The sequence below is a fragment of the Vanellus vanellus genome (genome assembly GCF_965231255.1).
Source record: "Vanellus vanellus genome assembly, chromosome: 2".
In the NCBI taxonomy this organism is placed as follows: Eukaryota; Metazoa; Chordata; class Aves; order Charadriiformes; family Charadriidae; genus Vanellus; species Vanellus vanellus.
Genome location: NC_138906.1, coordinates 98413199 through 98426266, shown reverse-complemented (window position 1 = coordinate 98426266; position 13068 = coordinate 98413199). Strand labels below are relative to the sequence as shown.

Below are 13068 nucleotides of genomic sequence, written 5' to 3'. Positions count from 1 at the left end.
ACCATGCTATCTTCTGTGACTGGCAGTTTAGTGTTGTTGGGTTTTTGTTAATTTATTTTCCTTTTTCTTTTCTTCCCCTGTAGTTTTTTTCCTTTCCTTCCTGTTTCACCTTTCCTATGCCTACTGAGAATGGAGTGGGAAAGCCTGCTTTTATGCTGTTTCTCAGACAGTGAAAATAGGATGTTCTAAATTTGAAAACAGCACATTCATTTATTTTCTGAGCACTAAATGACTATGCTGTAACTGAGTAATATCACTCACTGTGGAGATTACTGTTATTACCTCATGTAAACCAAATTCTCTATACATCTTATCCCCGATGCATTCTTTGTTTCTTGGGTATGTTTATGATATTTAATACTCTGCAGGTAACTGAAAAAATGCTCACATAAATCTGAATTTAAATTTGAAGCGTGTCTCTTGGAAGGAGAATGTAACACACGGAATGAATGATCCTTTGTTGTACTGTTACTTCCATGAAGTCAAATGGTCATTAATAATTTCCTTTTTAACAATTGAGGTAAAATACACAGTAACTATACAAATCAAAAACATGTTTCTTCTCCACACTGAAGTTTTCAACAGTTTACGTTAGTCCGAGTTCCAGATTTTCTTCTTTTATGTTTACAGTAGTCATTACTTGCTTCACTCCCCTTGTTGAAAAATGTAAAGTAAAATTAAGTATATATGTGTAGTCAAATCTTTCTTTCCCTGAATACTTTATTGAAAGAGGGCATTTTATGCTATCAGCTAAGTCTTTTTTATAAAAACAAGTTTAACTTGCATATCTTCAGTATTAAATATGGACAAATGCTTGTCCTGGACTTTTGCCACACTTCAGGAATATTTACATATTAACTATAAATCACCTTGCAAAGTACTGATAAAGCCAACTTACTCATTTTTGCCATGCTGGTCTTTAGTAGATTTGTATTGACAAAACTGAAACACGTTATGGAAAAATATTGAAATTATAAATCTGGTTTTCGTTTTCCTTAGAGGAGAGCCAAGAGTAGCTTCTCATAGTCCTGTTAACATATGTTGTCTTTAGAAGGCTCTCTTTTACTGCCTAGCCTGCCATCTGAGACTATCAAAAGGGGTATTAGTTAATGCTAATTATAACTAATGAATAGCTTTGATATGAAAAAAAATCTGAAAATCTTTGGAGAGCTACTAGCAAATAACTGTAAGTTGCTGATTTTTAATCGCTGAATTGTTATGTCTGGGACCTCAAATCTTAATTATAATCATGCAGCTGCTTGATTTTTGTAAACTAAATATGTTTACATCAATTTCATTTACTGTATCTGAAGCTAAAGACTGCAAGCTGCAGTTAGCATGGGATATGTCTCTTCTATATATTTCAGGCTTTCAGGGGTAAGGGGATAGTTTTCACACATTTTGTTTCAGCCCCTGGGTAATGTCTTATGTCCTTTTTGTCAAAACAAGAAGTGGTCCAAGACAGACCTACCTTTAAACTGATCTGTTGTGATATGGTGCTGGTTGAGATAAATATATAGGTAAAATGTATATAACAGGGCTTACTGTGTACCTAATCCTACCAAGGTATGTTTGGAACCTGCGTGGATATCGGAACAGTAGAAGCCACCACTGTTGGCAGAGTGCATACACCTGCACTTATTTCCCTATACAGCTTTTTTTTACCTCCTGGCAATACCAAGTATAATTATTTTCTTAATAATGATTTTCTTCCTTGCTGTGTTTACTCACTTAAGGGAATCAATGAAGTTTTATTTTCTTTCTATAAAACAGTACACAATTGAGAAAACAAATTATGTGGAACAGCTCTTAGTTTAGCGGGCATAAAACACATCAGTTATTAACATTTCTCCTTCCATTTCTTTAAATGTGTTGTACTGTATTGACATGTCAACACCTAGGACTGGTAAATACTTTTAAATAAGTATGCTGGAGATAAGGGCCAAGAATATTTTGGTTTTTATTATATTGTTTCTCTGAAGAATACAGTGATTGTTTTAAAAAATTTACTTTGTGTGAACATTCTACTGTCTAACTGAAATTTATGAGGTATGTCCTATAGGCTGTGACTGGAAAAAAGAAAATTAGAAAATATAGCAGACCATGCACATAGGTGAACTACAGAAAACCAGGGAAAGCTTGCGAGTCTTGTGTTGGTGTCGCTAGACTGCTTCTGCTACCCAAATTATCTAAGGTACTTTCACATTCAACTACAATTTGAGGCTCAGACAAAGTGAAAAGAAGCTATTTTTCTCTCTCAGATTAGTGTCCGCAGAAAAGATTGGAGCTGTCTATTACATGTGTATTATAGACAAAAAAATTGCTCTAATCTCAAATTAACATATATTAAATAGAGCTTTATTCACAGGGCATGAATAGGTTTGCCTATCTAAGCCAACCATCTCAAATCACAGCTGCATACAAAACCTGTCATCAAAGACAGTGCTGAAGAGGACTTCAAGAGGACTTTTGTTTAGCCCAGGGCTCCCCAGCCTTTGAAGAAAGCTTCCCCTGTCAGTTCTTTCTCCTCTTTGTTGCCCTGCTGCTGTCCGACTCATCCGACTCCTATTGCCACTGAAAAATTAACACTAACACAGACATGGAGCCCACACTGAGCCTTCTGAAGTCTCATAGGTTGCTTTCTGTATTATACGCCACTTTCTGTTATGGCTGTGCCTCACCAGTTCAGAACAGGTAATCTAATATTCTGACTATATGTACTCACTCTGTCACTATATTTATCTCATGTCTACATACATATGCACATGCTGCTACTATTATTTTGTTTTTAAAATTATTTCAAGAATAATATTGAGATAAACCATAATAATTTGTAAGTATACTTGTTTGGTAACTGTTTTTCAGTTAAAAGTAGCTTTCCCTAGTCTTGATTTTAGCTTCCCTGAAGATGTTTTTCTTGAGAGATTTACATTTTCTTCATTGAAGTACTGCTGCTACTGACTTACTACATTTCTTATTTCAACCAAGGTAGAAAACCTCTCTGTTCTGTGAGGTTGCATATCTTCACGTCTTGTCACACTGAGGTATGCATTAGGGAAGAGTTATGAATATGAAGTCTTATGGCTTTCCTTTAAGATAGAAAATAAATCAAATTGTATTATGAAGCTTTATTATTTCTGAAGTTACCTCTGCTGAAAAGCTGCTTTAATTTGGTGGATTTTTCCAAAGTTGTGTCATACCAACAGGCTACCTGGCATCAACCCACCCTGACCATCTGCTATCCTGATAGGTAGCCTGGACAGAGCTCCTGGAAGAGCTTTGCCTTTCAGAAAAGTGTTTCCCTATCAGTGTAACAGGTTTAAACCACAGCTGGTTATTTTTAAAGGCTTGCTGGTGGACTTGTTCAGGGAATTTTTTGATCACAATTTTACCTTTTTTAAGCCTGGTATGGTACCTGAAGATTACCACCGTTGCAGTTTTTCTTGATAAAGGTACCACTAGAGTTTCCAAATTTGGATTGAGGAAAGCCTCACTGGTGTAGAGGAACAAGTAATCATTACTGATACGCCTTTCTGTGACACTAATGCAGTCTATATGCTGATGTGTCATTTGAGGGCAAAAGGCAACAGTAAAATTGAAGTAGTTGTATTGAAGTATGTGACACTGTTTCAGGACCAGGTTGGGAAATGCTAAAATATCTTCAATTTAAGCAGTAACCTTCAAATCTAATTTGGCTTTAACTGGAGCAATAGGCTGGTACTTTAGAATCGTGCTCCGACATTCTTGATTTTGTATCGAATGGCAATTTTTGTCTTGAAAGACTGCACTGTCCATCCCCAGTGTAAGTTCTGGTTTTCAGTATTGACATTTGTGGTTGTTTTTTTTTTTTTTTTAAATAAATTTAAAATGTAGCTAATACATAGGGAATGTACCTTAATGCTTATCACACCTGGTAGTTTATGTGTAGGATCCTTCACTAACGAGCTGTTACAAGAAGAGAAAAAAAATTAAAAAAAAAAACTAGCTTAGCCTTTACCTTCAAGTAAATAAGTGAAAACTGAAACTACTAAAATGAGTTTGCTTGTTTCCTTATGTTCAAGTATTTGTTGAAAATGAAAAACTCGTAGATTTAAATGTTTCAACAATATGCATTTTAAACTCTTCGAGAACTTAAAATATCAAGGTCCAAGGTCTGGCAGGAAAACATAGACACATAACTGAGTAGTATTTAAGGAATGCCATTTTGAACTTCAGTTTTCCCTGTGTGTTCCTTTCCTTTTTCTCAAGCATCTTATAGTGCATGAGGTGTGATACAGATGTTCACACTTCACAGTGAAATGAGAAATGAAAGTGAATGAATGAATGTCAAAAAATGTTGTTTAATGCTCTTAAACTCTGAGAAACCAGCTGCGGGAAGCTTCATGGTTTTCTGCCAGTCCCTATGAAAAGGGAAAAGTATTGTCCACTTTTTCCCTGTTCATGGATTTAAGGTTTTAATCTGGCTTTGTGGGAAGATCAACACCCATGTTTGCCCCTTAATTGAATGTTGTCTTATTAAAGTAAGCTGGTGTTTCTTTTGGACAAGAAGGTGTTAGAAGCAAAGGGTTACTGAAACAAACAGGTTTCTTTGTGGTTCAGGTTAATCTTATTCATGTTTCCTATGTAGGACCAATTTCTCCTTTAAGTGAGGAGCAGAGCTTATTTTGACCTTGTTAATTCAGGTTTAATAGCTTGTGTTTTTTAAAGATGTTTTTATACTATAGGTGGAATAGTTTGGCATGTTAATATAGCTGTTGCTTGCCCTGTTAATGCCCTTTTTCATGTTTTTGAACATTTTTCTGAGTGGAAAGGGTACATGTTAGACTATATAAATTTAACTATCTATACTAGGTGCTATTTTAAGGGAAAAAATAACTGGATTATTGGCTTGAAAAAAAAAAAACAAACTGATAAAGCTGGGGGCAGTCTTGCTGCTTGAACTGTATTCATTTTCTCTTGTTCACTCTGTAATGAAATAAACCAAAGATATCTGTCTGGTTTGGAACAGCAGGCTGCCTAGGAACAAGAGCTTTGGTGGTGTTTTTAGAGTAGACTCAGTAGCCTAACAGAAAAGATTAACTGAAACTTTCTGTTTAACCTGTATTTCAGAAAGATTATTGTAAAATGCATTTCTAAGTGATGAGGTATAGTATCAGTCAGTAAGAAAAACTTACTGACAGATGAAGCATTATAAAACTTATATTTAAAGTCATTCATTGATTGGTGAGATAAATCTGGCTAGTTATTCATAGATGTGAACGTATGATGTATGAGAACCAGAAGGCTGGGGGGGAGATGAGGAGGGGTTGGTTGCATTGTTGCTTTACTCTGCTAAAAGAGAGGTATCAAGAATATGGAGCCAACTGTTCTCGGAGGTGCGCAGCAAAAAACGGGTGAGGCAATGAACACAAGTTACAATATGGGAAATGCTCGGAAGACAGTAGGGGAAAAAAAAAAAAATCATACTGAGAGTAGTTAAGCCCTCATACACATTGACAGAAAGGTGTAGGTGTTTCCTTCCTTAGAGAACCTCAAAATACAACATGACAAGGACCTGAATGTCCTCATTTAACTTTGATGTTGGCTGCTCTTTGAACAGGAGTTTAGGTGATCTCTCAAGATCCCTTTCAAACTAAATTACTTTGAGCCTACAGTTCTACTTGTTATAAATACAATATATTCCTGCATAAGCTTTTCTCTTAAACATGCTTGCAAAGCTATAAACCTCTTTAACTTACATTCTAAAACTGTCTTTAGCTGGTGATGTAGATGGCATAATGTGTACAGTGCCAGAGTTGGAGGGGAAGGAAATGAAATGAACTAGTATACATAAAGGAAATTCACTTGCACTGTGCTGTGAATTTCTGGAAGTGCATATACGCTCTTGGTGTAAGTGTGATGCATCATCTGCTGAAGGTATTGCACTGAAAATAGATTTCCTGAACGTATGCTGTATTTGTTCAATTCTTTTAGCTTACCATTTTGATAGACAATAAACTGTAGCTGCACAGTGTGATTTGGTGAACGTACTGTGGGAACACAATTATTTTAACTAAAATATAATTCCTTTTGTGAAAAAAAAATTTTGAAGCACTACAGCTGATGAAAGTACCCTTCAGATGTATCCAGCCAAGTCCTAGTAACTGCTTTCTTGTTAGGAAATTGCGAAGAATTAAAACAAACAAATTAACCAAGTTATTTAGCCTTATTTTTAATCATATACAGACATTCAATTCCATGTTCTTACAAAATCTGCATTTCACAAATCTGTTGTCCTTGTTCATGTAACTTCAGTCTTTCTCAAGGAAGATGTTGTTCAAATACTAGGCAATGGATCTCAGAACATTTCAGTTAGTTTCAGGTTAGGGTTTTAAGACTACTACTAATAGACTTTTATGAGTTATACTGTGCTCTTCCACTCAAATATACATGAAAATAGTATATGTATATGTTTTGCTTGTGTGTAAACCTTTCTTTTTAAATATATATCCTTATTCAAATGTACTACACTTTCCTTCCCAGTTCAGAAAACAATTATTTCTCATCCAAAAAAGAAAGTCAAAGTTGAATTGCAAATCTGTGATGCAACAAATTTTGCAGCGAGCCAAGCAGTTACAGAGTATCAGAACGCATTAAACTTTTATGAAAAGTCCGTAAACTGGAATATGGTCCATAAAGGCAATGCAGACTAACTGAAAGTATCCTTTTATGTGTGTTGGCAGCAGCTTGCAAATGTGGATGTTTGGAATTTCTAGAAAATCACTGAAAAATTTGTGTATACCATGAAGTCTGCAAGTTTTTCCTCTAATGGTACTCTTAAGTATGCAGTACAAAGAATCTATGTGGCCTTCTTACACAGTCATTTTGTTCATAGAAATGCTGAACGTTAACTGTGAAAGTCATTCTGTATGTAAATTTCTCTAAAAGGCAGCAAAAAAGTGTGGCTGTAAATATCTTCTCCTTATTTGGCTTACAAATAATAATCAAAGGTTTAATGGTAAGCTCTCAGAAAAGAGGTGATAATGGAAGTGCTGGCACACTCAGTCTCCCCAGCCCTGCAGGTGTTACAGTAAAAGAAGCTTTAAGAACTTCAAGAACACCACAAGGGCATAAACCTACAGATGTTTCCTTCAGTTGTTTGTAAAGGGGGAGTTTTGCTCCAGTTCTATTGTTTCAGTTGTCCCTTTTCTCTTGGGGTTTTACTCCGCTGTAGTTTATCATCCTCAGTTCTCAGAATAGCAGAATTCCCTGGTAGGGCACACCGAAATGGGGAGGAGGGGTCTTTCCTTAAGTCCTATCCTTTCTGCCCTCCCGACAGAAGAGGAAAGTTAGATTTATAGTTTTCTCAGGGCAAAGAGTTTTATTATAAAGATTATCACTAACAGGGCAATCCATAGTGAGTGAAAGATAGCAATGGCATCATTTTAGATATAGTGTGGAGTAAGGAAGAAAAGTTACCTGCAGTTCTAAAGTGTTTGCTTGTTAGCTGCACCAATGGAAAGCTTAATCTCCTTGCAAGGAAGAGCACTCTTTCTTGATGAAAAAGTTGAATGGCTGGTCTGGTGAGTGTTCTCTTTTATTGACTTAAAATATGGTCCTTGTCCTACGTTGTGAAATGAGGAAGATATGTTAATAAAATGTGGAATACTGTATAGCCAGAAAAATCATCTAGTTAGTCATGTTAACATATCAGCAAGTAATTAAATGTTAGAAATACTATTTAAGTTGTGGAGATCAAAATTCTGCAGCTATAGCATGCTGAGCTGCTAAGGACTTCAGGAAGACAGAGCTGCTTTGTCCCTGATGAGTTCTTTTAAGCACTGAATTTGGTCGCTTTCTAGGTCAAATTTTTGGTTACCTTTTTCCACTTTAAAAGGTTACAGAGTGATTCAGTAACTCCTTCAGAGCTGATATGTTTGAATTAAAGTGCAATAATTCAACAGAGAAACCTTCAGCAAATATTACTAAGAATTTATATTCCACGTCTAAGTCTCCAAATGTATAGGTGAGGTGATGAAAAATTTGCTTTATGTTTATACACAGTATATGAGTGGAAGCCCAAGCTGTTTTCTTTCTCAAATGACCTCACACTATTGAGGGGGAAACAGGGGAGATATTCTATTAAAACAGGGACATTGTGTCTGTTTGCATCACAGATTTACAGGGTGTAAATTTTTAGTGAAGGCTGTTGGAAGGGTTTAACTTATGGCAATATGAATTCCATATAGAATTTGGTAATAGAGCTGTAGCTCTACTGTATCAAAATAGAAAAGATGTACTATTCCATTGTTCTTTGCCTCACAAGGAAATCAATTAGTTTAAATGAAAATAAGTCCACAGTTTCTTTATTTTTAGTATGACTTCCTAAGGAAATAAGGCTTATGTCATTGCACTGCCCGTCTGCCTCTGTTCCCACTTTAGAATGTCTGGATGATGGCAGTCAAATCTAATGTAGGAGTCAGTTTTCAAAGATGCAGAGTTTTCTACAAGATTAGGGAAAGTCAGTGACTAAGCAGAAAAAAAAACACCCTGATCTTATCCTCTCACTGAGCAGTTACAGTACAAGTTCAATGGTTGTCTGGTCCATTTAGATGTGGGCTGCTCAGGCAGCAAGTGCATGTGCCCAAAGGATCTGCTGTGTGCTGCCGGCACTTCGAGGGTAAAAATACTATGGGGATTGCAAACAAGGAGAACCACAGGCATTTGTAGGAGAGTGAGGGTGGATGTCAGTGGAATCAGAAGGGGAGGGCATGACTGCAGTAAGAAAGGAAGTTTAGTGCCTTAAAAAAAATTTAAAAGTACACACAACCCAAACCTCCACAAATTCTTAGGGAATCAAGCTTCACCATCTCTGCCTCTCAAGGAGGATTTTCTTCATATTGTAGAATACATGTAAGGAAACTTAACTAGACTGATACTGCTGCTATTTTTACTGTAGTTTTGATGAAACATAGTACATAATTCTTAGAACAATAGTTGAAAATTTAACTGTGTACTGTGAATTCCCTCCTATAACTTGACAATTCAAAAATTCTACATTCAAACCAAACTACTTGTGGTTGTATTTTTCCAGCACGGACTTGCATCACCCCAGGTTTTTTGGTCACTACTTAATTCAATTTGTAAAGCCATCCCATCTACCTTAAACTTACTTTGCTTTGAAAGGATCTTTTTAGTAACCTGTACTTTCAAATTTATCTTAGTATCACAGCTATTGTTTTAATTGATGTAATATAGTTTAGCTCACTGTTTCAGGTGATTTCAGATTAAGTTAATGGAATGCTTTGGAAAATGCTATGTTCTGCAAATTTTGATTTCTTTTCCATGCTAGATTGTCCTCATTTGTGTAACCACTTCTGCTTTAGTTATGCTTTGTCTTAAAGTACTCTGTCAACATCTGTTCTCCTCTTGCGTTATGAGAATAGGTAGGAAGATTCATGTTTCTGAAGCAGACAATGCTCATTTTCTGTTACCTATACATAAAGATTTTGCCACGTTTGACTTTGACAACAGATGTCACTGACTGTATTTTGTAAACTGTGATCCATATCAAAATCTTTCTGAAATGATGTAGTGTGTCTTGCTAAATAATTGCCTCTATAAACTACTACTTAGTTCAAGTTGCAGTAGATGTGTGTTGTCTGCAGTTGGGCCGATGGTGGAATTGAGTGGTTAGAGATGCCCTGGAATTTTTGTTGTTTCGTATATTCCATAATTGTCTGATTCATACTTTCGGCACAGGATTAAATATTCTTTAATTTACTGTAAGCACACCTTTTGGCTTTTATGCAGGCTTTTTTTTTTTTTAATTAGAGTTTATTTCTTGTTTTCTTCAAGATTTAACTTATGTTTACTTAGTGTTTTGTTTTGTTTTGTTTTTTAACAGGTCATCTGAACAAGAATCACCAAAGTGAGTTCTTTTTGAGATTTCTACTATAGAACCTCTAGCTTTAAGATATATAATAAAATACATAACTTGAACTAATTTTTCAAAGTGTTGGTCTTGTATGATTGGAAAACACAAATAAATGTATAAACCAATGAAGACTGTAAAGATTTGTGGGAAAAAACATTGGATCAGGATGTGGAAAGTCCTAAGTCCTAATACACTCCTAATCACTATTAACAGAAAAGTTGGTTAAAAACTGTTGTAAAAGTTTAATGATGCAAAAATCCACTGGTAATTTTATCTCGTAACTCTTTATATAGTGCCAGAAGGCACTGACTGAAAAAAGTTATCATCTTCTGGTATTGTTAATTTTTTTCTACACTGAAAAATCATTATGATTTGTAATCTCAACTTGTGAAATGTTTGTTGTGTCCTTGTTGTTGGTTGTTGTTTTTTAAAACACTATGTTCTGAAAAACTTATTAGGGTGTATTTATATGTACAGTGTTCCTACTTGATTACCATTGACCTAACAGGAATCATGAAGTGTCCTGGAAGCTGTCAGATAAAAACAACATCAGAACATCAGAAATATTATGGCAAGAATAAGTTTTGTTGACAGCACCTTTCAGAATGTTTACATTTGTTGCAGTCCAATTTCCACAAGCGAAGAAATAAGAGTTTGCATTATTAACATTATTGCAATGCGAGTCCCGTATGTTAAAAGCCTAAGCTACATTCCTGTATATAGTGTAGTATTATTTCTTCATTGACAGCTAGCAGTGGCTGCTGGAAATGGTTCAGAAAAGCTCACATATATAGTTAGAGTAGTACCAGAGCAGAGGTGAATGTTTGAATTCACAAATTGCAATGCCAGGGTTTACTTTTATATACTTCTGCTGCTTTAACCCTGTGAGAATTTGATGTTGCTTATAGGGATAAACTGCAATAAACAACTAACAGCCCATGTACTTCCAAAGATCAAATATGCTTCATTGCAGTGCTGGGTTGGCAGTAGCAGTGCAGTATTCTTGCAAGATGTACTGCCACTGAGCATGATGATCTATCGTGTAAGTGAAAGGTCTGTCTGCAGTGGGGTAATACAAGTTGGTAGGACTCAGGTTTTGCCATTAGCAGCACTGCATGTTAGTGATATGAAACAGTGTCTGAGCTACACCTGGGCTTTCCCCAGGACAGAGATTTTCACAAAGTACCATGTAGTATTCATAAAGGCGGAGAAGTTTGTATGTATAGTATCTGTAAGTTTAGTTGTATTAGACGGAGGTCTGCATTTCATCCTCTTCAGAAGAGGGCATGTAGCTAAATGAATGTTTGGTCCTGGAGCATGACCAGGCAATTTGACCAATTCTGATATTTGAGGTGTTCATTTACTTACCCATTTTTGCTGTCCTTGAATTTTAAGGCTCTTGACTTACCAGGCCAGATCTGCACCCCCATTTAATTCTGTATCCTTCTTCATGGTTAGAGTTACCTCGATGACAGAATATATTGTTCTTAAACCTTTCATTGTCACTATTTCTCTGACAATTTGCCATGGCTTTTCTGCAAAGCTTATCTTATCCCCAGGGGGGTGGCATTGAGATGGCACTCATAAGAGAGGAATGAAAAACAAGTGCTTTGCAAGAACGAGAGTGGAATCATGGCAAAAGCTTTCCATGGGTAGGATTGGCAACTGAAGAGCCTTTTACGCGGGGTTCAGCTCTCTTCGCATTACTGTGATTTCATGAATCACAGCAACAGTGCCTTTCACTGCTAATATCCAAATATTTTGCTAAAAATGTTTTTGCAGCTCTAGTTTTGGTTTATCTATTCTTCTGTATGTCCACTGATCAAATGATTGGTTTAGGTCATACTCCAATCCCGTTACCCTGCATCTCAGGATGTGGTGTTAAATCTAAAGTATAAAGTTGGCTTGCTCTTTTAACTGAGCAGTACACTTGTATTTTTTTACTATTTAATCTAAAAAACCTAGATAACAATACCTTCATAATATTTATTTATTTTTTTTAAATGAAGGAATGTATTGGGAAACAGTCCAACGAGGAGTTCTCTGACACGTACCTCACCTAAAGCCTTGGCTCAGTCTCCCAATGGAGTTAGTAACATTTCTGGCTCTTACCAGTTGGAAGGGGTCGATAAACAGTTCTTAGAAACGTATGACAATGTTACAAAAAGTAGCTCAACAGAAGATTCCAGCCAGTACTACTGCGATAAGGTATGTTCAATTGCCTTCTTTTAAAGTCAAAACTAGTGCTAAATGCAGCTTTGAACTGTAGATGAAGAACCCATAAAAAGAGTGCTTATATTCCAGGATGAGAATATTTTATGGAGTAATAAGAATAAATCTTGCCTTACTACTCAAATTTATCCAAGATTGTGCATAGTATGACAGGCAAACCTGCCAACTACATTGATTTCCATGGTGTCCGGGTTTCCAGAAGCATCACCAGGTGAAGTTCCTAGTAGAATGGGAAAACTTCCATGATTAAATCTTATTCCTCCAAGGAAAGACCAGATAACTAAAGCTGCTGTGTGTCTTGATAGCAGACACAACTCTGCTTTATCCCAGGCATCTCCTCTTTAGAATGGCTAAACATCATCCTTTGAATTCTGCGCTGGCTAGAGAGCAGCTCCTCCCCTCTCCTAGTGTTATGGTAGTGGGCCATTCCTTCCCTCTCGCCAGCCGGTTCCAGAGTGGTGCTGAACAGCTTCCTAACCTGCCTGTCCAGTACCTTCTGCCAACTTTTAATCCTTCTGACTGGTGGATCTCTTGCAAAGATACCAATGCACCCATTTACAGGAGAAAAACTGGGGAAGAAGTAGCCACTTCATAGTCTGAGAGTAGAATTAATTCAAATGTGTTGCACCTAACATTTTTTTCAAGTCACATTTAGTAAATACAACACATTGAAAATTTTAATAGGAGCTGTCAATTGAGAAAGCTAAGATGAGAGTAGTGGTATTAGGACAGAGCAAGCAGAGAACATATTTGCTCTTATGTATGTTGCTATTTTTACAATTTAAAAGGTTACAAACGTGATTATATTCTGTAATCTTAGCTTCTTCCTATTTTAAATGTGGATTTACACAGAGTATTCTTCAGCACATCTAAATTTGTACACGCTATTTTCTAATTTGCTGCTATTTTCTATTAAAAAT

The 13068-nt window shown here is 36.1% G+C and overlaps 1 protein-coding gene across 3 annotated transcripts in view; it reads left to right on the top strand.

The window, feature by feature from the left end:
* PTPN3 (protein tyrosine phosphatase non-receptor type 3) overlaps window positions 1-13068 on the top strand; it is a gene marked incomplete at both ends in the record, with an annotated part of 98765 nt that overhangs the window by 55671 nt on the left and 30026 nt on the right. For all 3 annotated transcript variants that reach the window (XM_082480036.1, XM_082480035.1, XM_082480037.1), the window contains 2 exons: window positions 9887-9910; window positions 11926-12124. In XM_082480036.1, the coding sequence (XP_082336162.1) occupies window positions 9887-9910; window positions 11926-12124 (223 nt within the window). The remainder of the gene's footprint in view (window positions 1-9886; window positions 9911-11925; window positions 12125-13068) is intronic.